Consider the following 21934-nt stretch of genomic DNA (forward strand, 5'->3'; position numbering starts at 1 on the left):
TCTTTTATGATTGGTTCTAGCAAACAGCCAATAGGAATTTCAACCAGGCTGATTGGACAGGGGCAGCCAAAGGAGGAGCAAGGGGGCTGGGTTGAGGAAATATAAGTGCTGGCCATCAGGGTTGGAGGGCAGAGCTTTGGTAACCATATACCACTGTGCCTATCATTTATTTGTCTGACAAATAAATTATTATTTTGATTTCTCTATTGCTGCGTTGAATATTTCATTCCAGCTAAGCGTTAACCACAAGCAGGGTGCTACACAGACAGTCCGGGAATCAGCTTTTTTTTACATGAGTAGAATGTGTCCTTTTATTTAAAATGCATCTCTGGGTTATTTGTGGGGCATAGGAATTCATTCATTTTCCCCCCAAAAATATAGTCCGGCCTACCACAAGGTCTGAGGGATGGTGGGCTGGGCCATGGCTGAAAGAGGTTGCTGACCCCTGGTATTGAGAGGAGGGAGTGGCCTTGCTACACCATGAGGAGACCTTTGGCAGCCTAGTAAATGCCTCAACTGAGCTGTAGATTTTGCTGTGTGTTTAAGGACAAAACCCATGGGTTTCGCAACTCTCCTAACTAATGACACTTACCCATAGTATTTGCATAAGATTACATACCGTGAATCCCTGAGCAGATCTCACAACTGCTAGAGATAGCACTGTCTCGTGATAGTTTTACCTTTGCTCTTTCACTGAATGCATTCACTATTTCATCTAAGTTTAATAAGGTGACTATAACTATATCTTAGCATTTGGTAAATATGCTGTTTAATGTTCGGTCCCTGTTCAATGTTGGGAATGCAAGCAAGATCAGCAAGCATCTGGTGCAATGTATTCGGTAAGTGTTTAAATGCCACACAACAACAGAGCTGGTGGAACATCCTGGGCTATCTACTCCAGTTTTTAGCAACTACAAGATTGCTGAGATGGGCAAATCATATCTTCCTCTGTTGCTTAGCAGCATTCATTCATAAACCAAGAAACTAAAGCAAAGAAATTATATAGGAAAATTGATATGTCAGAGCAATTACCATCACTGTTTTTTGTTTGCAGATGTTGTCTGACAATTTCATATACTTGAAATAAATTTGCATGCTTATTTCAAACCCAATAGAATTGTATTCTATTATTTATCAATAGCTCCAACTCTCTCTGGAATAGTTATGATCATGTGAAGGCCTCTTTTCGGCAGGATGGGAGTGGGTACACTTAGAAATATTTTTTGCACATCCTGCTGAGTGGGGCTCTGGACTTCTGTTTCAAAGTCCTGCCCTGATGGCACTATAACTTTATAAAGAATAAACTGGAATCATTCACTATTTTGTTAAATGTCTTTTGTTGTTTTCACTTGTTTTGTTAAATACTTACAGAATAGTTGTTTGCAGCAGCAAAAATGTTAACTAGGAAGGCTCCTGATATGAACACAGTATCTGAATGGCATTGTTCAAAGCCTTAACTATTGCAGATATGGAAAAACCAATGGATATTGTGTGACTACTGGGGTGTGTGGATGTGGGTGTATGAAAGCAAATGTTGTGAGCATACTGATCTTTTTTTGTTTATTATTGGAATGTGCATTGTAGAACACCGGGAAATTATTATTATTATTTTGGTAATTTTAATGGAAGTATATAAATGAAGGGAACAATAATTTTCAAATGACTTACAGTCCCATTATTAATATATAAACACAACACCATTTATTATTTATTCCCCGCCCATCTGCCTGAGATTCCCCAGCCACTCATGGTAAAGGTAGTGACAGTGCCACATAGTGCAAACAGAGGCAGAATCTCCCCCTACCCCATGCACACATCAGCAATGGTTTCCCCAAGTGTAATTCTTCACACGTTTCCATAGTAGCAATATGCATATATAATACTGAAGAACAACAAATTCTTTTATTTTTCTTGATTATTTACTCTCAACAGTGCATTTGTATCCTGGTGCCATGCATTTGTAGAGCATTGTGCCTTTGAGCCAATAACCTGGGACCACAACTTGACAGTGGTTATTTCAGAATACAAAATTCTGAATTATGAGGTAGTTAAACTTCTTTTGTCATTTCCCTTGGAGATACAGGCATGGGCCACAACCTACTAAAACTCCCACCCAGCTGAAAGGCCGGGACCTTCTGACACTGCAAAATTATTCAGCTGAAGACATCAAATATTTGTTGTGGGTAGCAGCAGATCTGAAGGAAAGAATCAAATGTAAAGGAGAGGTATGTAACATTTGCATTTGAATTCTCTTACCCTCATGTCTTTTTAGTTGTACACATGACCTTAGCCACAATCCATAGCTATCATGTATCTGCCGTCTTGTTTCTTTTACGTGTTTTCCCTGAATTCAGCTTTGATCCGGATTTTAAAAAGAACCACCTAGCTGTGTTTTAAAACACAAATGTGGGTGCTGCCTTGTTTGGGATTTGAATCCTTGCTGGTGGGAAGAAGAGGACAAGAAAAGTCAGGGGTCAGCAAACTTTTTCAGCAGGGGGCCAGTCCACTGTCCCTCAGACCTTGTGGGGGGCCGGACTATGGGGTTTTTTTGGGGGGGGATGAACAAATTCCTATGCCCCACAAATAACACAGAGATGCATTTTAAATAAAAGCACACATTCTACTAATGTAAAAACACTCTGATTCCTGGACCATCCGCAGGCCGGATATAGAAGGTGATTGGGCAGGATCAGGCTCCTAGGCCTTAGTTTGCTTACCCTTGGGGAAAGTAGTCCATGTGATCTTCAAAGTGAAATGAAGATTCCCACCCTCCACCCACAAGGTTTAGAAGGGTTGTGTTTAGAAATTGTTTAGGCTTTCAGTGTTAAAAATAAAGAAAAAGAGAGCTTACCATATTCTAGAAATATAAATCTAACCAGAACTGAAATGTATGATGACGAAAAATATATTTGGGCATATTCTCCTACCTCACAATTATCTGGGGTAGGGGAATCACATTTATATCCCGCCCCCCTCTGACACACACACACACACACACACCAGCATTCCCAGTTGGGGAAGGGGCAATTGAGTCTGTGTCGTGTGTGTGTGTGTGAATGTGAATGCACATATGCAGTTTACATGCCAGGTCAGCTCTCAGCATATTGGCGGGGACAGGGTGTGTAAAGCTTCAGTAGAATTCTACATGCAGAGCAGCACTAGAGGGAGTAAAGAAACTAGTAACTAGGTCACCTCCAAGGCACAGAAGTCCTGAATGTGACAAATTGACAGGATAATTGCCTTAGACTGAAACAAGTATTAAGATTTCATTTTTCTAATGGAGCCCTTAAAGTAAGATACAAAAGTGAAATATTAAATACTTTCAAAATTCAAACCTGCATTCTTATCAGATATTGAATAGTTACACATGTTTTTATTTCAGCTTGGCAAGAACTTCTAGGATTTGGCCAGCTCCTCCAACTGTTTTGTAATTAGGCCATTCTAAGTAACATTAAGGGACACGGTGGCGCTGTGGGTTAAACCACAAAGCCTAGGACTTGCTGATCAGAAGGTCGGTGGTTTGAATCCCCGCGACGGAGTGAGCTCCCGTTGCTCGGTCCCTGCTCCTGCCAACCTAGCAGTTCGAAAGCACGTCAAAGTGCAAGTAGATAAATAGGTACCGCTTCGGTGGGAAGGTAAACAGCGTTTCCATGCGCTGCTCTGGTTTCACCAGAAGCAGCTTAGTCATGCTGGCCACATGACTCGGAAGCTGTACGCCGGCTCCCTCGGCCAATAAAGCGAGATGAGTGCCACAACCCCAGAGTCGGTCACGACTGGACCTAATGGTCAGGGGTCCCTTTACCTTTAAGCAACATTCACCATTAGGAAGAAGCCGTTCCCAGGACCTAAAGTGTTATTCTATTCAGAAGTCCTACTGAATTAAACTGGACTTACCATACTCTCAGGCAAATAGGGTTAGGACTGTAGACAAAGCAAACAACTGAGATGGAGCCTAATTCTGTCCTGTATATACTAAATGGACCTCACACCCATCTGCATGTGGTATAGTGTTTGAAATTACTTTCAGGTGTAAAGCAGAAAGTTCAAAAATTTTTATTGTTCTTACCAGTGTGTCACAAGTTCTTTTCCTTCCTGTTTTTCAGGATTTGCCTTTGCTGCAAGGAAAATCATTAGCTATGATTTTTGAGAAAAGAAGTACAAGGACTAGATTATCTACAGAGACAGGTGAAAACAAGCCAAGAATTTGACAGTAAATATAGCCTTCTGTATTAACTGTATATTATTTACCTGCATATGATGAAATAACATTATTCAAAGTAAGAAGAAAAAACAAAAGAAAAATGAAATTGAAGTTTGGAAATTCCTTAAAAGTTGTTACTTAGCCATTAGTAGTTGAGCCATCTAGTTGACCATTAAAATCAAGTCATAATGGAATTTATAACAGAAAGTAATGGGCACAACACAACCAGCATTATGCCAACAATACTTAACATTGCATAATTGCCAGAACTGTTTGGGTATGCACAGTGCTTTTTTTTCTTTCTAAAAAAATGTTTAGGGGGTACTCTCATTTTGACTCAAGAATATCACCATTTTATAGTTCAAATCGGGAAATATCAATATAGTAAATGGACAAAAGTACAAAGATTCACAAAATGTTTAGGGGTATGCGTACCCCTGTGTACCCCCAGTAAAAAGCACTGGGTATACAGAATGTTATCTCTTTGGGGACTTTAATAAACATTTCATTCTGCAAAACATTCAGACATGTCCAAAGTCCAGGGGGCCACTTGCAGCCCCCGGGCTGCTTTCAAACAGCCCGTCAGGCAATTTTGAAAAAAAATCTCTTGCGGCCCCCGAACACCTGGCCACCAAAGGCATTTCCTTTTTGCGGCTCGTCACGAGCTCTCCCCTCTGTGCAGGGGGCTTGGCAAGCCCCCGTGCCATTAGGGAGTCCCCGGCTGAATCACTCCTTGGGTAGACCCAAAACAGGTCCAGGACCGGCGGTGAGAGGGGAAAAGTTGCGTCCTATAGAGCGAAAAATACGGTACTTAATCGAGAAGGGGATTGTAATTAAAACACTGGGGCCTAATTTGAATAGCAGAGAGCCTGGTATCTGGTGGACAGTCCAAAGCACTCGTCAGGAGAGCTATGAGATTCAGGTGAGGGTCAGATGCCTTGTCAATCCCAGCAAGTATATAACAGGAAGACCTGGCCTGCCCACGCAGGCCACCAGTCTCCTAAAGAGGAGAAGCCTAGTATGGAAGACCTGTGTACAGTGGTACCTCGGGTTACAGACTCCACTAACCCAGAAATAGTACCTAGGGTTAAGAACAGAAATCATGCGGTGGCTGCGTGGCGGCAGTGGGAGGCCCCATTAGCTAAAGTGGTACCTCAGTTAAGAATAGTTTCAGGTTAAGAACAGACCTCCAGAACGAATTAAGTTCTTAACCCAAGGTACCACTGTATAGTACGCGGATCTGAAAGAGCCACAAAGGGTAAACCACCCAAAAGGTATGCTGAAGAGTTTGTTAAAACAGTCAAAGCAGATACAGCTGTTGTTAGTAACTCAGAGAAGGTTTGGGAACCTTCAAGCTTCCAAGAGGTCCAAAGTTTAACCTCAGAGGATGCTGAGCCATGGTTAAATGCCATGAAGGCTGAACTTCTGTCTCCTCAACACCTAAGTGTAAATGTAAGTTAAACCCAACAATTTCTGTGGGGAGCAATGTTCACTTCATCAAATCTGGCCCTCTTTGAAAAAAGTTTGGACACCACTGGCTTAGGACAATGGTTGTGGTGCCATCTACTGGTAAGGATACAAATTTTCCTAGTATATGACCCCAAGACAGGTTTAAAAGCTGGCAAGATTATACTTTTATACCTTTCTTATGACTAAAAATAATGCTTCATCCCAGAAAATATTATGAGCACGTTCCCAGAAGATATGTTGACAGATGTGTGGTTTTGTAAGATTTTCTAAATATAATTTTGGTTTTTTTAGGTTTCAGAATATATCTGCTTTTTGTGTTTTTAACTGTTTTTGATGTTCTGATTGTACATTGTCTTGAGATGCTTGTGTAGAAGACAATCAGTAAAAAATAACAGGTTTGGGTATTACAAACAGCATCAATAGAGAAAAGATTGTGCGTATCTCTCTGTGAGATCTTCAACACATGTAACTTGTACATTGTTCTGGCATATACAGAGGTTATAGAAAGAGGCATTCCTTGACCACAAGTTTACAGTCTCTATAAGATCCGACACAAAAGGAAAAACAGAGGGAGCAGAGGGAGGAAAACAAACTTGGGTACTAATTCTTAGTTACATAATTGCTTTTGTTACGACCACCTTGATTGGAAACAGTGGAGGAAGCAAATGGTAGCTAGTCTTTTAGCCAGGCTAGTGGAGCAGGCCTTGCTAAAAGCTGATAGTTCAGAGCTAAGATTATTCAAATGCATCCATGATACGAACATGGCATTCAGGTCTTTGAAAACATAACATTTTTAAAGACTCATAAATATTATATAAACTTCTCTTTTAAAAATAAAAACTTGAAATATACTTTGGTACTAATGAAATTCTGAATGCTATTTTCTCCTGCATTTGGTTCACACATAGATTTGGCATCGGGATGGGGAGGGCTCTTGCAGCTTTATGATAGTGGGAAAAGACATCAAGTCAAATTATCCCCATGTCTGCACTTCTAAGGGAGAAGACATGTACTGGTAGTATGACTTGCCATAATACTTTGAAATGACAAAGGCAAATGTCTTAATCATTGTATTTATTTTAGGATTTGCTGTCCTTGGTGGCCATCCCTGTTTCCTCACAACACAAGATATTCACCTGGGCATTAATGAAAGTATCACTGACACAGCACGGTTTGTACGACACCTTGTGTGACTGTTATTTCCTTTCTATATTTAGATGGTGACAGCCATATTTCTATTGTTTTTAGGAATGTCCAAAATTGTTGCGCTTTTTTTGCGGGGGGGGAGCAAAGTTGTTTAGCCAAAAAAACATGATTGGCTTGATACAAGACAAAGTGTCACCTTTCGGAAATTCCCCCTGGGCGTCAATTTTGCCTTTGAAATCCCGGTAATGTCCGGGATTGCAGCCTTACAAAAGCACTAAAATTGCTTGAATTCAGCAACTTTCAAAACTTAGGATGCATGAAGATTTTACTATGCATCCTATGTATTCACACCCTGCTCTTCAGCCAGAGAGGTTCCCAGAGTGGCTTTTAAATCGATAAAAGCAACACAACCTTTGCCCTCAGGTTTAGGTCTAAAAAGATAAAGACACAGAAGGAAGAAGGAGGAGAAAACAGGCGAACTCAGGCACCAAATTATTGATGTTGTATTCTTATAAAGGCCTTTTCAGATGGAAACAGAATCCTTGCAATTCAAAAACAGGCCTTGGTGGTCCAGCCTTCCTAGAAAGAGGCATAAGAAGTTGTTGAAGTTGCAGGATGGGGTCTTGGCCTTCCAGACTAGCTGGAATTCACCATTTTCTTGTCATTTGTACTGTGGCATGCAGGCTTATTGGGGCCTCTCACCCTCAGAGCAGACAATCCTGGTAAACACAATTTGGGTTGTGAGTCTATGGTGAAAGTACTCACCGTGTTTTGTTTGTACACAGAATCTTCTCAGAAGATTCCTCAGAATGAAATCAGGAGAAAAACTAGTTCTGTAGTTTATAGCATAAATTGTCCATGCCTAAGTATTGCTTGGCTGGAAACAAGAAAATCACAAACTTTATTTACATTAAACAGTTCTTTGATATTGCTGTCTTCTAATTCTCTCTCTTTTCACTGCCTTATTTAAAAAAAAATATTTTCAGTGGTTAGCAGTCTACATTTTAAACCATCTGTATTTAACCATGCTGTGCAAGCACTTAAAATTATTCAGGCAGATTAACCATTATTAAAGTACTAATTTTCTATGAAAAATTGAGTGGGCTTTACATTTATTTTGCTTTCTGAAGGGTGTTGTCAACCATGACAGATGCAATCCTGGCACGAGTGTATAAACACGTTGATCTGGAGGTGCTGGCACAACACGCCACAATCCCAGTGATAAATGGACTGTCTGATTCTGACCATCCCCTCCAGATTTTAGCTGATTACCTTACACTCCAGGTAATACTCTCCTGTTCCCTGCTTAACTGCAAAGCTTTTAGCCAACTCAGCTTCTCTAAAAGTTCAGACCTAAATCCTAAATAGTTGAGATGTGGAAGGCTGCAAAAATATCAAGGTCTGGCTCTGTGAGTGTGAGTTGTGAGCTGTTCAATTCTTTCTTCATTGGATGGACTTGGGCAGGCTGCTGTTTCCAGGCTCAATCACCCCCAACTGTAGTATGGGGTTATTAATACTGAGCCACCTTACACAACTGTGGTAAGGAATATTTATCCTGCTTTTAAATGCACTGCATAAATGCTAAGTATATTAAATTATTTTCCGTAGGACCTTGTTAGTGTCTGTCCACTCATCCAGCTGTTTAGAAATCAGGCATCCTGGTCCCTATCCAATGCCCCTCTACCTCTAATATTGTCTGTGTGTCAAGGCAAGGATTAAGGAAATGCCAAGGGTTTTGGTGGTAAAACCAGTTCAAGTAGCAACTTGCATTACATCTTCAAGCCAACTGTCATTTGGCCCACAGTTTCTTCACCTCATGAAATTCCTTCATCAGTGTTCCTGGTGCAACTCCAGGGGAGCAACACAGTCGTCCATGATATGGTTCAGATCCAGTTTGGGGGAGCTAGCTATTCAATCTTTTATGACAGTGGTCTTTGAAAATTCTCTCTGAAGTGATACATCAGGGGTGGGGGAAAGCTCTGACCCCCTAGAGGTTATTGGACCACAACTCCCATAACCCCAGACAAATGGCCATGCTGGCTAGGGCTGATGGGAGTTGGAGTCTGACAACATCTGGAAGGCCACAGGTTCCCCCAGTCGTGATTTACATGGGCCTGAACTTCTAAATTGCAGTCATTCTGTAAAGCACCTAACTAAATGTGATCAGATTTCCAGGGCATCTTTCCTTCACAATGATGTTCACATAAATAGTGACATTTTAACCTCACCAATTCAACCTTTTTGACTGTGAACAACTCTGCATCTTAGGTGGCAATTTGTGTTTGATATTGGTACCTCCCTCACTTTGGTGTTTTGTGTACAATTGTGTAAAGTGTAAACGACACATAAGCAGCCTTCCATTAAGCCTGGTGTGGGCAACATGGTGTCCTCCTCATGTTATTGGACTGCAGTTCCATCAACCCTGAGCAGGGCCATGCTGGCTGAGGTTGATGGGATTTTGATGTAGTATGTTGGCTACTCTTGTTCCAAAGATTCATTCATGTACATGTACCTGGGTATCCAGGACACAGGTGTTTAAGGATACAACCTGTCTTTGCTGTGGGAAACACCAGCATACTTATGGCAAAAAGATTAGCTGTACAAAGTGTGGCATCTCTTCTTTTGGCTAGATGAATCACACAAGTTAAGCTCTGAGTGGGTGTTCTTTGATTGCACATGGAGGAATCTGAAAAGTATTCATGCAGGAGGCTTAAAATGCTGTGGGAACCGTGCTGGGTGCAAAAATGGCTCTTTCCATAAATTCACACTTGGTGATGACTTATTTCTATTAAAAGTATCATTCAAGGTGGGAAGAATTACCCAGTTATAGAAGAGCAGGGTCTCTGCATACTCCATGAAGGTGGCGTCCAGCCAGGCTTTGTGAGCTGCTGTAGAAAGATGCAACACCTCAAATCAGGTCCTAACAAAAAGAGAAATGCTGGCTGCATTAGAATGCAGGGTGAATAAATCATTTCCAGCTGTTCATTTTGTCTGATAACCTTTGGAAGGCATTTCATCACCAAGAATTGACAGCTTTTCAGTAATTGCAAGTGACTCATGGTTCTTATGTATTAGTTCACTGCCTGCCAGCTGTACTAGCTGTTAGCATCCTGCCAGTTCCCTTCTAGGCTACCTGTTTAGAGAGAACAGTGCTATTATCCACATTTCTCTCTCTCTGTCTTGGCTTTTGTGGTTCAGGACATCGAGCATGACAGACGGTTCTAATACTTGACTCTTGTCATCTGATGAACTATGCTGGCTATCTCCACAGAGATTAGAGATATTAATAAAGAATAAATATCTGATTGTTTGGATAACAAGTTATTATTGGCTTTGGTTAGGGCTATTCTACCCCATGCTTCATCATCATAAGCAACAATGACATTCAAATCTGCGCCAAGAAAAGTCATATTATGCAAATTAAAACAAATATTCATGAATTGATTTATTTTGCATAGTCTTTCCTGCTTCCTGCTTCATAAGCAGGGACAAGGAATTATTAGCAGCATGGAAGACCAACCCTTGATTGTTGGAAGTCTGCTCAGGCTTCATTGGTTTTTTTGAGGTATCACTTTCAAAGTATTATTTTCACATTATCTACATGTTTATAAGAAGAAAGCAGGATGCATGCATTCTAAAATAATGAATGAATGAAAGTTACCCACATTGTGGCAAATTCTCCATCTAATATAAATGCAGTGCTAGAGTTCTGTGATCACAGGCATGTGAAATACACAGATAGCTATATATTTCCCTGTGTGCTAGAGAAGTATATGCATACTTATGTGCTAGAGAATTATTTTGAATTATGGTGCTGGAGGAGACTCTTGAGAGTCCCATGGACTGCAAGAAGATCAAACCTCTCCATTCTGAAGGAAATCAACCCTGAGTGCTCACTGGAAGGACAGATCCTGAAGCTGAGGCTCCAGTACTTTGGCCACCTCATGAGAAGAGAAGACTCCCTGGAGAAGACCCTGATGTTGGGAAAGATGGAGGGCACAAGGAGAAGGGGACGGCAGAGGACGAGATGGTTGGATAGTGTTTTCGAGGTTACCAGCATGAGTTTGACCAAACTGCGGGAGGCAGTGGAGGACAGAGGTGCCTGGCGTTCTCTGGTCCATGGGGTCACGAAGAGTCGGACACGACTAAACGACTAAACAACAACAACAACATGTGCTAGAGAAGCATATGCTCTTGTATGGAACAAGTATAATGAATGGCTCCAGCTCATAGAAAATAAGGCAGGATATTGTCCATTAGTGTATAGGCCCTTAAGCAATTTGCTTAACCTTGACTGGGATAATAAGAGTGTATTGATTGACAGAATAATGTTAATATCCTGTAATGTTTATGACAAAGAAAGAATATGGGCAATGGCAATTTGTTCAAAGGGAACATCCTTGTTGCCAGATCCCAGACTACATGGTATGATATAAGTTGCACTTCAAAACTGACAAGCACTGTAAATAACTGTGGCTTTGTTTTGTTTTGTTTTGTTTTGTTTTGTTTTGTTTTGTTTTGTTTTTGGTAGGAACACTATGGATCTTTGAATGGATTGACCCTAAGTTGGATAGGTGATGGAAATAATGTCCTAAACTCCATTATGCTTAGTGCTGCTAGATTTGGGATGAATCTGCATGTTGCTACTCCAAAGGTAAGAAAATCTTAGTTGGGGAGAGAGAAAGTCAAATGTTCTAAGGCAAAGAACATGGACTGCACCTCCCATCATCCCTGACCATTGCCCATGCTGGTTGGGGCTGATGGGAATTGGAGTCCAACAACATCTGTGACCCTCCAAGTTTAGCGATTGCTGCTCTAAAGCTGAAATACTGTTTTTCCATAGTTTTCACATTTTGTTTAAAGCAGCATGGTTTCAGGGTGGCTCTGAACAGGGCCAATAAAGTTGGTTGTCAGCTTTGAAAAAGAAAAGCATTTGTGATTTTATTAGGGGGTTTAGCCTCACAAAATCTATATACAAGAGTGCAAAGGCAAATTGACTTTGCTTTGGAAGCTAATTTTAAAAAATCTAAATACATGTCCATTGATAATGAGTGCACTTTATCCGGAGTTTAATGGTATAAAACTGTTAACAAAACTAGCCCATTATCACTCTGAAGGAAAATGCTTAGCTACAAGGAAATGGCCTCAAGATTCAGAGTTCAGGAATGAGAGGGTTAAAGATTAGACTGAAGACAGAAGCTGAAGTCGCCATTTCACTAGAAGAACAATGAGCTAGTCCCCATGAATTAGATTCAGAAGATCCAGCCCCAGAAGAGGCAGAGTTTAATCTCACAAACAGTCCCTGAACTTTTTTTTAAAAAAAATCTGTGCTCAGTGTAATAGGTTACTTTACGAAGACCAGGACAAAATTGAGTAATCCGGACTGCTAGCTGGGCACAGTAGATTTAAGTAATTTGGGTGGTTAGGAGATCTGACACATCTTTTGATTCTTGCTCTTCTTGAAGAGCCTCTGTGCTGGCTGACATTTACCAAGAGCTTCCCCACATTAGTACTCTCCAGATGTTGGAATCTATCAACCCCAGCAGCACGGCCAATGGTCAGAGATAGTCCATCAATGAAGGATGCTGTCAGGGACCGGGCAGAGGAGGAGTGGTGGAGACTGCCTCCCCATCCTGACCCTTCCAGGGAGGAGGAAGCCAAAGATAGTATGAATTTACAACAGTGGTTTGAGGGAGGTCACAGCTCAGAGGCAGATGAGGAGAAATGTTGGGAAATAATGGGAGAGGAGGAGGCAGGACTGAAACAGCAGCCGACTGACACGTTATCTTTAGAAAGCATTCCAGAGTCCCCATCTCCAAGAACCCGGTGAGCCTTAAAAGTAGGAGAGCAAAGAGCTCAAAGACAGAGGGCATGTAGCAACATCCATAGAAGTGGCAAATGAGGATGTGGGAGAGACAGGGGGTGGAGAGTCACTTGGGACAACGCCATTATCTAAGAGGCTGGGTTCTATAGCCTGTCTCTGTAATATTGAAATAAAAAAGGACGGTAAGAAACTTTTCCTTGTCCTTATGCTTTATGTGTATGTGGTGGACTGACAGCAGGGTTGGGAGCAGGTAGTGACACTGGTGGGACCTCTGCTGCAATTCAGTTCTCCTGACAGTGCACCCTCCCATCCACCTCGTCCCCATTCCATCCAGGTAAATAGCAGTGATGCTGGTGTCAGGAGGGCAGCTCCACCCTACCATATATGGTGTTGCTGCTTTACAGGGAATTGGCATCGACCCAATACCCACACACACATTTGCTGGTATCATATCTCATTTTGGCTCCAATGTGGTTCTATTTATGCAATTACCATCTAGATGCTTTTTAAAGTCCAGGAGCCAGTTGTCCATAGCTTGGAAATCTAATCCAGAAACTCTCCAACCAACTCTAGGCACACTGCCAGTTCAGGTATTGTGAATGATATAGTTAAGAGTACCCATGCTACTGTCTATTTCTATAAAAACTGGGAATGTGTTTAATGTTCTCTATTTGTAGCAAGAATGGAATACAGTGGTACCTCGGGTTAAGTACTTAATTCGTTCCGGAGGTCCGTTCTTAACCTGAAACTGTTCTTAACCTGAAGCACCACTTTAGCTAATGGGGCCTCTTGCTGCTGCTGCGCCGCCGGAGCACGATTTCTGTTCTTATCCTGAAGCAAAGTTCTTAACCTGAAGCACTATTTCTGGGTTAGCGGAGTCTGTAACCTGAAGTGTATGTAACCTGAAGCATATGTAACCCAAGCATATGTAACTGTACATTGTAACACTGTAATCTGTTTTCACAGGGTTTTGAGCCAGATCCCATGGTCATCAAAATAGCGGAACAGGAGTCCATAAAGGTACGAGGATGTGACTGTAAAATGTTTTTTTTCTACTGCGCTTCACGTGAACTTAGTGCATTTCCTCTGATTTATTCATGTTAGCACCGCACCAAGCTGTTTCTCACCAGTGTCCCCACTGAAGCTGCCAAAGGAGCCAACGTTTTGATCACAGACACGTGGATAAGCATGGGGCAAGAGGCAGAAAAAGAAGAGAGACTGAGGGCTTTCCAGGGTTATCAGATCACAATGAAGGTAAAATGCAAAGATTTCCCACCAGATTTCTATGGTTTCGTAGATTCCAGAAGAAAACTTTAAAAACATTTTAGGCCTCATATATGTTTGCATTACCTAACACTGGAGATTTGTGGTACATGTTTGTTGAAATATCTACAGAGTACATATTTTTGATTATTATAATAATGACTACAGCTGCTCTGAAGCAACTGTTAACCTTAATAGAGTGCCACAAGAATATCAGGCTGAATGCTGCATAAGGAACTTCCCTACCTTCCTGAAATAGTGATCTGAGAGATGAAGTAAACATAACCAGTGTATTTGTGTGTGTGTGTGTGTGTGTGTGTGTGTGTATTTATATATAAATATTAGAACCAAAAACAGGAGGCCCTGATCCTAGTTAAGACCACAACATGCGGGGAAGGGGGCCTTGACTCTTCTGCTCTCTACTATGACCGTGAAAAAAATAAATCGCACAACCCTGTGTGGCAAATAGCAACAGTCTACAAAAAGCAAAAAAGCACCTTCCCATTAGCCCATAGTTTTTATTCTACTGTTGGTACTTACTGTAAGGGGGTTCAACTTTTTCAGGGTTGCAGCATGAAATACAAGGGTGAAGTCTCCCCTCCCCAAATCACACACCTTCTCTGTGCTTGGTTTTAATCTTGTTTTTGGTTCAAGTAATACTAATGTGTGTTTAGGCCCTGGGAAATGTAGAAGTCACATCTCTGTATCTGGATGCTATAGTGCAGGGGTAGGCAACCTAAGGCCCGTGGGCCAAATGCGGTCCAATCGCCTTCTCAATCCGGCCCATGGATAGTCTGGGAATCAGCGTGTTTTTACATGAGTAGAATATGTCCTTTTATTTAAAATGCATCTCTGGGTTATTTGTGGGGCATAGGAATTCGTTCAAACCCCCCCCCCCCCCCCCGCTACCCAAATATAGTCCAGCCCACCACATGGTCTGAGGGACGGTGGACCGGACCATGGCTGAAAAGGTTGCTGACCCCTGCTATAGTGCCTGCATGGATGAATACACATAAATTGCTCACTGGAGATAACAGTGGATGAGCAACAGTCACGGAACAGAATGGATATATTTCTTCAGGATCAATGCACTCACATACTTAAGCAGTACTCCATAAGCAATTGGTACTCCATATTTATTGTGAGCTATCTATTGCACACACCATTAGTTCAGTGCTACATTGATTACAATGTGCACAGATCAGCTTCTGAGAAGCAGGGGCATTGTTAGGCAGGGGCCTAGGTGTGTGGTTTATTTTATACATATAAATTAGGATGTGGAATTATTTTTATGTGGCTGTGGTCTCATTGCTTTAACTACCCAGCAAGCAGCATCATTGTTCCAGAAGGATGTTTCCTTCTTGAGCCCACTGAATTTCTCTTCTTCCGATATCCTCTATATTAAAAACTGTTTGATTCTGCTGTTCAGGGAAATACACATTTATCAGGAATAAGACCCTATCAGGGGAATTTCTCCATCTCTTTTATCAGAGAGCAATAAATAAATGGATGAATAATGGATGGAATCGTCCAGAGGGAGGCATGGGCTTATATTATGAAAGGGGCAAAAGGAATATGGTGAAGAGAATCCAGCATTTTGAATAGAGGTGGGAGCCACTTAATAATAATAATAATAATAATAATAATAATAATAATAATAATAAATAATAATATGAAGTCAGTATTACTTCTCTCCTACCTCATCCCATTCTACTTTTGATGATGTATTGGGTTTTTAGTACAGGTTTGGGGTTCTTCGTACTGAGGTGTGATTTGTTATCTTTGGTGATCTGCAGTGATACTGTTTCTCTCTAAAATCCCTTTGTTACTTAAACATCTTTAGTAAGAGATAAAATCTTTAAAATAATTTTCTGACTGTGTTATGCTAATGTTTCTTTAAAAAAAAAAAGACCAGGAAGCATGGGAGGGTCTCTCTCTCTCTCTCTCTCTCTCTCTCTCTCTCTCTCTCTCACACACACACACACACATATATATATATATATATATATATATATATATATATATATATATATGAAATACAAAAAGGTATGTGGCTGAAATATTTCTTATAAAGCAACTTAAAAATAGAAAATGTAATCTAATAAAATATTTAAAATGGTTACATGAAAAGCCATTCTCTTTATTAATATCTGTACATTAAACTGCCATATTTCAACCCTATTTCCCAGAATGGTAGTGTTCAAAATTGCTCATAGTGCTATGAAGCTTTGTTCAGGTATTAGATTAATATATAATGAGTTATTGATATAAAGGAATACATTTGGACTTTTAAGGCATGCTTTAGATTGTGGTTTTTTTAAAGGCATGATTTAAGAGGCAATTATTACCCTTACAAAAACATTATAGCAGCATGCATAGCAGCAGTGCAGAATGTACCAGTGATCCACTGTAAAAAAATTTCTGAAGCCAAAGATGAACCTCTTGATTACACTGTGATATATTTTGAGCAACTCCAACTGACAAGCCTACCATTGATTGAATGAGTTATAGGTCCCAGCTGCTGGCTCTTAAGGGAAGTGCTGACCAACCAGTTGCTCACCTGAGAGGTGGCAGAGAGAAGAATAGGCAGCAGAAAGGAAGTGAGGTGAATGGAATGCCTAGATGCACATTCAGGGCACCAGAATCAGGACCACTCTGGCAGCTCTGCTGAAGAGAGCCACATTATTATGACACACACATTTTGTGTTTAAATCAAAGGCTGATTTACCATTTCGTAGGTCATCCATGAGTTTTACGCAACAGCACTGGACTGTTGGAAACAGAATATACTCTTGACGTAGGTTGCCTTTTTAAGCAACATATTTTGTTTTCAATGCCTGCCACAATTTGTCTGAAAATGCACAATGTGGATGGCAGAGTGTAATATAAAATGCATTATGTAACTCGAAGTAGATTGGAAAAAATAGTTATAATTGTGGCAAGATGTATGAAGAGGGTTTCAATTGCTGGTAAAGGACCTCAATAAAGTCAAGTTTATATTATTGAAAATTTTAAGGGTAGCTTTGCATGCTTTTCACATGTGATTTTCCTAATTGCTCTGCACGTACACAGGTACATGTGTAGGGTACAGGGAGCATGCCAGGTAGTAAAACCCATGGACTTTTACCTAAGCAAATGCATGTATGTTATGATGTCCATGTCCCCAATACATTAAGCAGGACCGCATGTAATGTTAAACCGTAGCTAAAAATAAATTATGGCTTAGCATGAATTAGCAGTGTGGCAGTGCACACAGCAAATGCAGTGCTTGCTTTGCTCCTCTCCTGTTGCTGCTCCTGCTTTTGTTGCTGCTGCAGCACCTTTACTAAGTGTGGTACAGAAGTCCTAGTTCTGCACGTATTCCTAAGTACCTTAATTCTTAATGAAATGGAAGGTGTAACACATTGCATATGAAAATGCTTGTTGTATAAAGGATTAAGAGAAGAATGACGTGCTCTGTCAATTGCTAAGTTACTAGTAAATGAAACATTTGTTCAGGCTGCAAAGTGATGATCCAGTATTTAGGGTAGTATTCATATATAATAATATCAGCTCTAAATGCTCACAGAAATTTTAATAACTTACTGTAGAAGCATGGCATATGCCACAAAACATGCTTCAGTATAATGCTTAAATATTGGCTAAATAATGGATGGCTAGACCATGTGGAACTGCCCTAGTCATGTAATTCCTGTGAAAAATTAGTGCTAGTTAGTGCATAAATGGGTTGTGATCATAGAGCTGTGCCCTAGATTCATTTAGGTCATACCTCCTCTTCTCTGATAAAGGAGGGAGTGAAGTCTTCTTTTCCTGTTCCCTCTCTCTCCACACTAACCAAGGAAGACGTGCCTAAGCAAACTCCAAGCTTAGAGCATGTATTTGAAACTATCTTTCTATGCAGTGGTACCTCGGGTTAAGTTCTTAATTTGTTCCGGAGGTCTGTACTTAACCTGAAACTGTTCTTAACCTGAAGCACCACTTTAGCTATGGGGCCTTCCGCTGCTGCCACGCCGCCGGAGCATGATTTCTATTCTCATCCTGAAGCAAAGTTCTTAACCTGAAGTACTATTTCTGGGTTAGCAGAGTCTGTAACCTGAAGCGTATGTAAACTGAAGCGTATGTAACCTGAGGTACCACTGTATTTTCGACCCAAGAGTCTTCTGCCTATATTTTCCTTGCTGCTGCTTGAATAAATGCATGAATCTGAACTTTGGGACACTTTATAAGTATTTTAACTTTACTCAGCAGTGTGTGGTCTGTTCATTGAAAAATGAATAGAAAGAGAGAAGCACTGTTTGCAAGCAGACTAAACAGGATAAAAAGGTCTAATAACCTATATTCCTAATGCTATGCAGCTGCTTGACTGTTGTGGATTTAAAATCTGCTACTGAGGGCTCTCTCCTGCTGGAGAGTGAGTTTAGCACCACATTTTGAATCTGTACATCCAGCTGATTCTTTTATTATTTACTCCAGACACATGGGTCACAGGGATTCATATTTTCCTCACACAATTCCTTCCAATGCCTGATGGATGGGGGAGGGGCACGCGTGGGAAGTAATGATGTGATGCTCTGTGATCTAATACATTTATAAGATATAAGGTATAAAGCTGAAACACGTTTTGTTTGGTTATTTTTTAATAGTGTGTTGCCACAGTAATATATGTATTGAGCCTAGGAAAAAAGAATTACATAAACATATCTGGCTGTTTTCCTAGCCCACCACTAATGATGTACGTCAGTGTGCATAAATTGCATAAGAAGGTTTATGTATACTCAGTGCTTCTATTATTTTTAATGTTTTGTGTAATTTTTTGGCATTTAAAGAAAATGAAACGTGGGTACACAGAGAAAGCAAAGGGGATAAATACTCCTTGGTACCTAATCAGACTGCAAAGAGGAAAGCACACAGCTTAAAAAGAGGCGGCTCATGGCTCACACAGCAGTGAGCAAGAGAGCAATTACCATAAACCGTAGAGAGAGGACAAAGAAACCAGAAGTAGAATACTCACGCAATTCTTTCAGCTTGTTAGACCCTAGCATGACCCGCACAATGCTGCCAAAATCAGGGCTTTTGAGAAAGAGTAATTTTAAGGGATACATGCATGATTTCAACTTTTCAACTTTGTGTGTGGTCATCTGTTAGCATGTTTTGGCGTTCAGTTTCAAATCTCTCTCTCTCCATCTCCATCCATCTTTAGACTGCAAAAGTGGCTGCTGCTGATTGGACATTTTTACACTGCTTACCCAGAAAGCCAGAAGAAGTTGATGATGAAGTGTTTTATTCTCCACAGTCGCTGGTTTTCCAAGAGGCTGAAAACAGGAAATGGATAGTTATGGTATATGGGCACTCTGATCCAATAGACGTCAAAAATCTCATGGCATAAAGAAGGCATTCTGTGTGCTGCAGGGGAAATAACCCCAATCTGTTATCCACCTGACATTTACAACTGCCCTGATGTCCACTTGCCTATATATATGAAATTCTAGGTCTGTGCTGATTTAGCCGACTCAGTAGTACTGACTAAAAGGCTTTTCAGGATGGTATATAAGATCTCTCTAGTCCTGCTGGTTACCATCCCAGTTACACCACTCATATCTGAGCCACTTGGTCAGGTCTTTCACTGGCTTGCTAGTCTTTCACTGACTGGGCTGCACTGGGCAGCGGTGGCTCATCAACATGCTGGTATAATAATGGCAGACAGTGACACTGCACTACAGTTCTTGCACTCTGTCCTATGACGTTAAATGCTTGCTAGCACAGCAGTTCAAAGGACTGGGCCATCCTAAAAGACAAGCATAATTCTCACTCATGTGTTTAATTTGCCAATTCTAGTAGCGGGTGGGTCAGGCACCTGGCAAGGTCTAGAGACTGTTGAGGGGCCCACTGTTGATCTCAACGGTCTTTGTACCTGTTAGAGGAACACCACCAAAGCCATCTGATTTTGATCTACACCCGTGGTGTAAACCAGGAGTAGGGAACCTTCCCGAGACTGCTTGCCAAATGGTGGGTGAGGCCAGAGGCAAATGTGGGAAGAGTAATGGGGGCAACTCTTAGGTTTGGAACATAGGCTACATTCCAGCTACACAGAAGCCAGAGGTTTCTAGACACACCGACCCACATGTACAGATGCATGTATGTTTTCATCATTCATCAAGGCATGCAAGAGGTATTGCCACATTTCATTCCAGCCAGGCCAAAACACTCAGGGAGAGTGCAGGGCAGAGTCACTGAGGGGTGTGGTTTGGAGAGGGATATCACAGTATAGAGTTGTGGAGTTGTAAGGGAGCTCATCGCCCTACAACGCAGGAATCGCAGCTAAAGAATCCTTGACAGATGCAACCTGTTTTAAAAACTCCAAACAGAGAGAGTGTACGAGGGAGTCTGTTCCACTGTTGAACAGCTCTTACTGCCAGAAAGTTCTTCCTGATGTTTAGTAGGAATATCTTTTCTTGCAATTTGAATCCATCGGTTTGAGTCCTACCCTCTGGAGCAGCAGAAAACAAGTTTGCCCCATCATCGATGTGACAGCCCAGATATTTGAAGATAGCTATCATATCACTTCTTAGTCTTCTGCTGGCTAAACATATTCAACTCCCTCAGCTATTGAGCCTAGTGAGCGTCCCAAAGGCCCATGGAACTGCATTCAGGGTCCTGGCCTGAGGTTCACCACCCCTAGTATAAATTAATAAACAGCAAGATCAATGTGACCTTTTTTATTAAAACTTTGCATTTTCCTGCACTGTTGTAAATTAACAATATGTATGCAGCACCATTTCCCAGTGTGGCTGGTTATTTCATATATTTATTAATTCTCTCTTCTAGGCTGTCATGGTGTCCCTGCTGACAGATTACTCACCACAGCTGCTGAAGCCTACATTTTGATCCTTGGATTTCTGCCAAGAGAAAAGATTCCTTACCAGCATGCACCATTCTGGTCCATGAAGTCTCTCTTTCTCTCTAAAAAACAAGATCAAAGCAATGATAATTAATTAACAGAAATGGGAGTTTCAGTCATACTTTCATTCTGCATCTGTTCTGTCTCTTAAACACTGCAGCTGCATTTCATTATCTAGCAGCTTTTTTCTTCCCCATCCTACATATTGATTAGCCCCCTAAAATGATTACAGTTTAAAAAATGGATGAGTCAGAAAGGCAGGCAATAGTAGAATTGATCTCATAAATGTGTCCTGGAGCTGTGTACTGTGAAAACTGCTGCAGTTTTCTCGAAAGCTGTCATATTTGCCTGCTGATCGGAGGGTGGGTAGGTGTGTTTCTGAATGACACAATTGAAATATACCTTTTAGATTCTGATATTAAGGCTGCAGACCAATGCTCACTTAGTAGCTCACACTTAAGTTCAGAGGGATTTACTTCTCAGGAATGAACTGCAAATATATGATAACTGACAGTAGTGATGGTGGTATATTAATTTTTGTGTGATTTTGGATGTAGTTAGTATATTTAGTGTGTTCATAGACATATATTTATCTTATACAGTTTTCTATAGTTTTGCTTTCCTAAAATGTAATCAGAAAGAATGTTCTTTGCAGACATCCTGCACTGCCTCCTTATTAGCAAGGTTCTGCCTCATTACTTTATTAATGTCTCTAGATTTATTAAGACTTTTTATGATATAAAACAATAAATGATAATAAAAATGAAATAGAAAAGGAATAACCAAGTTAATCCAAAAGTTTCAAATCAAATCTATCTTCTTGTTGGGTGATACAAAGCTTTCAGGAAGTACAGAAGCTTCAAATAATAAATAATGTCCTTCTTGCTACAGTCCTTATGGCTCTGGAATTACTGAAAAGAACATTTGCTCTTTTCAAGTGGATAAGTAGAAAGATAAAGAACGACAGATGAAGATGAAAGGGAAGCAAGAAGAAGGTAGTGGAAAGTCCTTTTTTCCTACATCAATTGAGCAAGGAACCAGAGTACTAAATCACAGCTGCTGTTTGGAGTCTACTGTTGTAAAGAAAGCTCTCCAGAAAGGTATCGCCACCTGCCGATAAATTTGTGACATA

The 21934-nt window shown here is 40.8% G+C and overlaps 2 protein-coding genes across 11 annotated transcripts in view; one reads left to right on the top strand and one right to left on the bottom strand.

The window, feature by feature from the left end:
* Positions 1 to 484: 484 nt before the first annotated feature.
* Positions 485 to 21577, top strand: OTC (ornithine transcarbamylase). Its single transcript, XM_083734518.1, has 10 exons — positions 485 to 839; positions 2078 to 2225; positions 4104 to 4185; positions 6755 to 6842; positions 7948 to 8101; positions 11349 to 11471; positions 13608 to 13661; positions 13746 to 13895; positions 19105 to 19242; positions 20730 to 21577. The coding sequence occupies exons 1-10, from the start codon at positions 763 to 765 to the stop codon at positions 20787 to 20789; spliced, it is 1074 nt and encodes a 357-aa protein (XP_083590644.1). The 5' UTR covers positions 485 to 762; the 3' UTR covers positions 20790 to 21577.
* Positions 1880 to 21934, bottom strand: part of LOC310842510 (uncharacterized protein) — a 148205-nt gene continuing 128150 nt past the window's right edge. For 7 of the 10 annotated variants that reach the window (XR_014563117.1, XR_014563118.1, XR_014563119.1 and 4 more), the window contains 5 exons: positions 19151 to 20864; positions 9638 to 9737; positions 7583 to 7694; positions 4067 to 4115; positions 1880 to 2195 (listed from right to left, as the gene is read on the bottom strand). Coding sequence is in view for 1 of the 10 variants with exons in the window: in XM_083734635.1 (XP_083590761.1) it covers positions 20195 to 20389; positions 20825 to 20864 (235 nt within the window). In the remaining 9 variants the exon portion in view is untranslated. The remainder of the gene's footprint in view (positions 2196 to 4066; positions 4116 to 7582; positions 7695 to 9637; positions 9738 to 19150; positions 20865 to 21934) is intronic. The other 3 variants (XR_014563125.1, XM_083734635.1, XR_014563122.1) reach the window with 2 other exon arrangements.

Source organism: Podarcis gaigeae (assembly GCF_964106915.1).
Source record: "Podarcis gaigeae genome assembly, chromosome: 4".
NCBI classification, from domain to species: Eukaryota; Metazoa; Chordata; class Lepidosauria; order Squamata; family Lacertidae; genus Podarcis; species Podarcis gaigeae.

Excerpts from the sequence above, each read along its gene's own strand:
- OTC (XM_083734518.1), top strand. The coding sequence starts at position 763 with ATGCTGTTTAATGTTCGGTCCCTGTTCAATGTTGGGAATGCAAGCAAG. Across the intron at positions 11,472-13,607 it reads TGCATGTTGCTACTCCAAAG|GGTTTTGAGCCAGATCCCAT; the intron begins GTAAGAAAATCT and ends CTGTTTTCACAG. Across the intron at positions 19,243-20,729 it reads ACAGGAAATGGATAGTTATG|GCTGTCATGGTGTCCCTGCT; the intron begins GTATATGGGCAC and ends TCTCTCTTCTAG.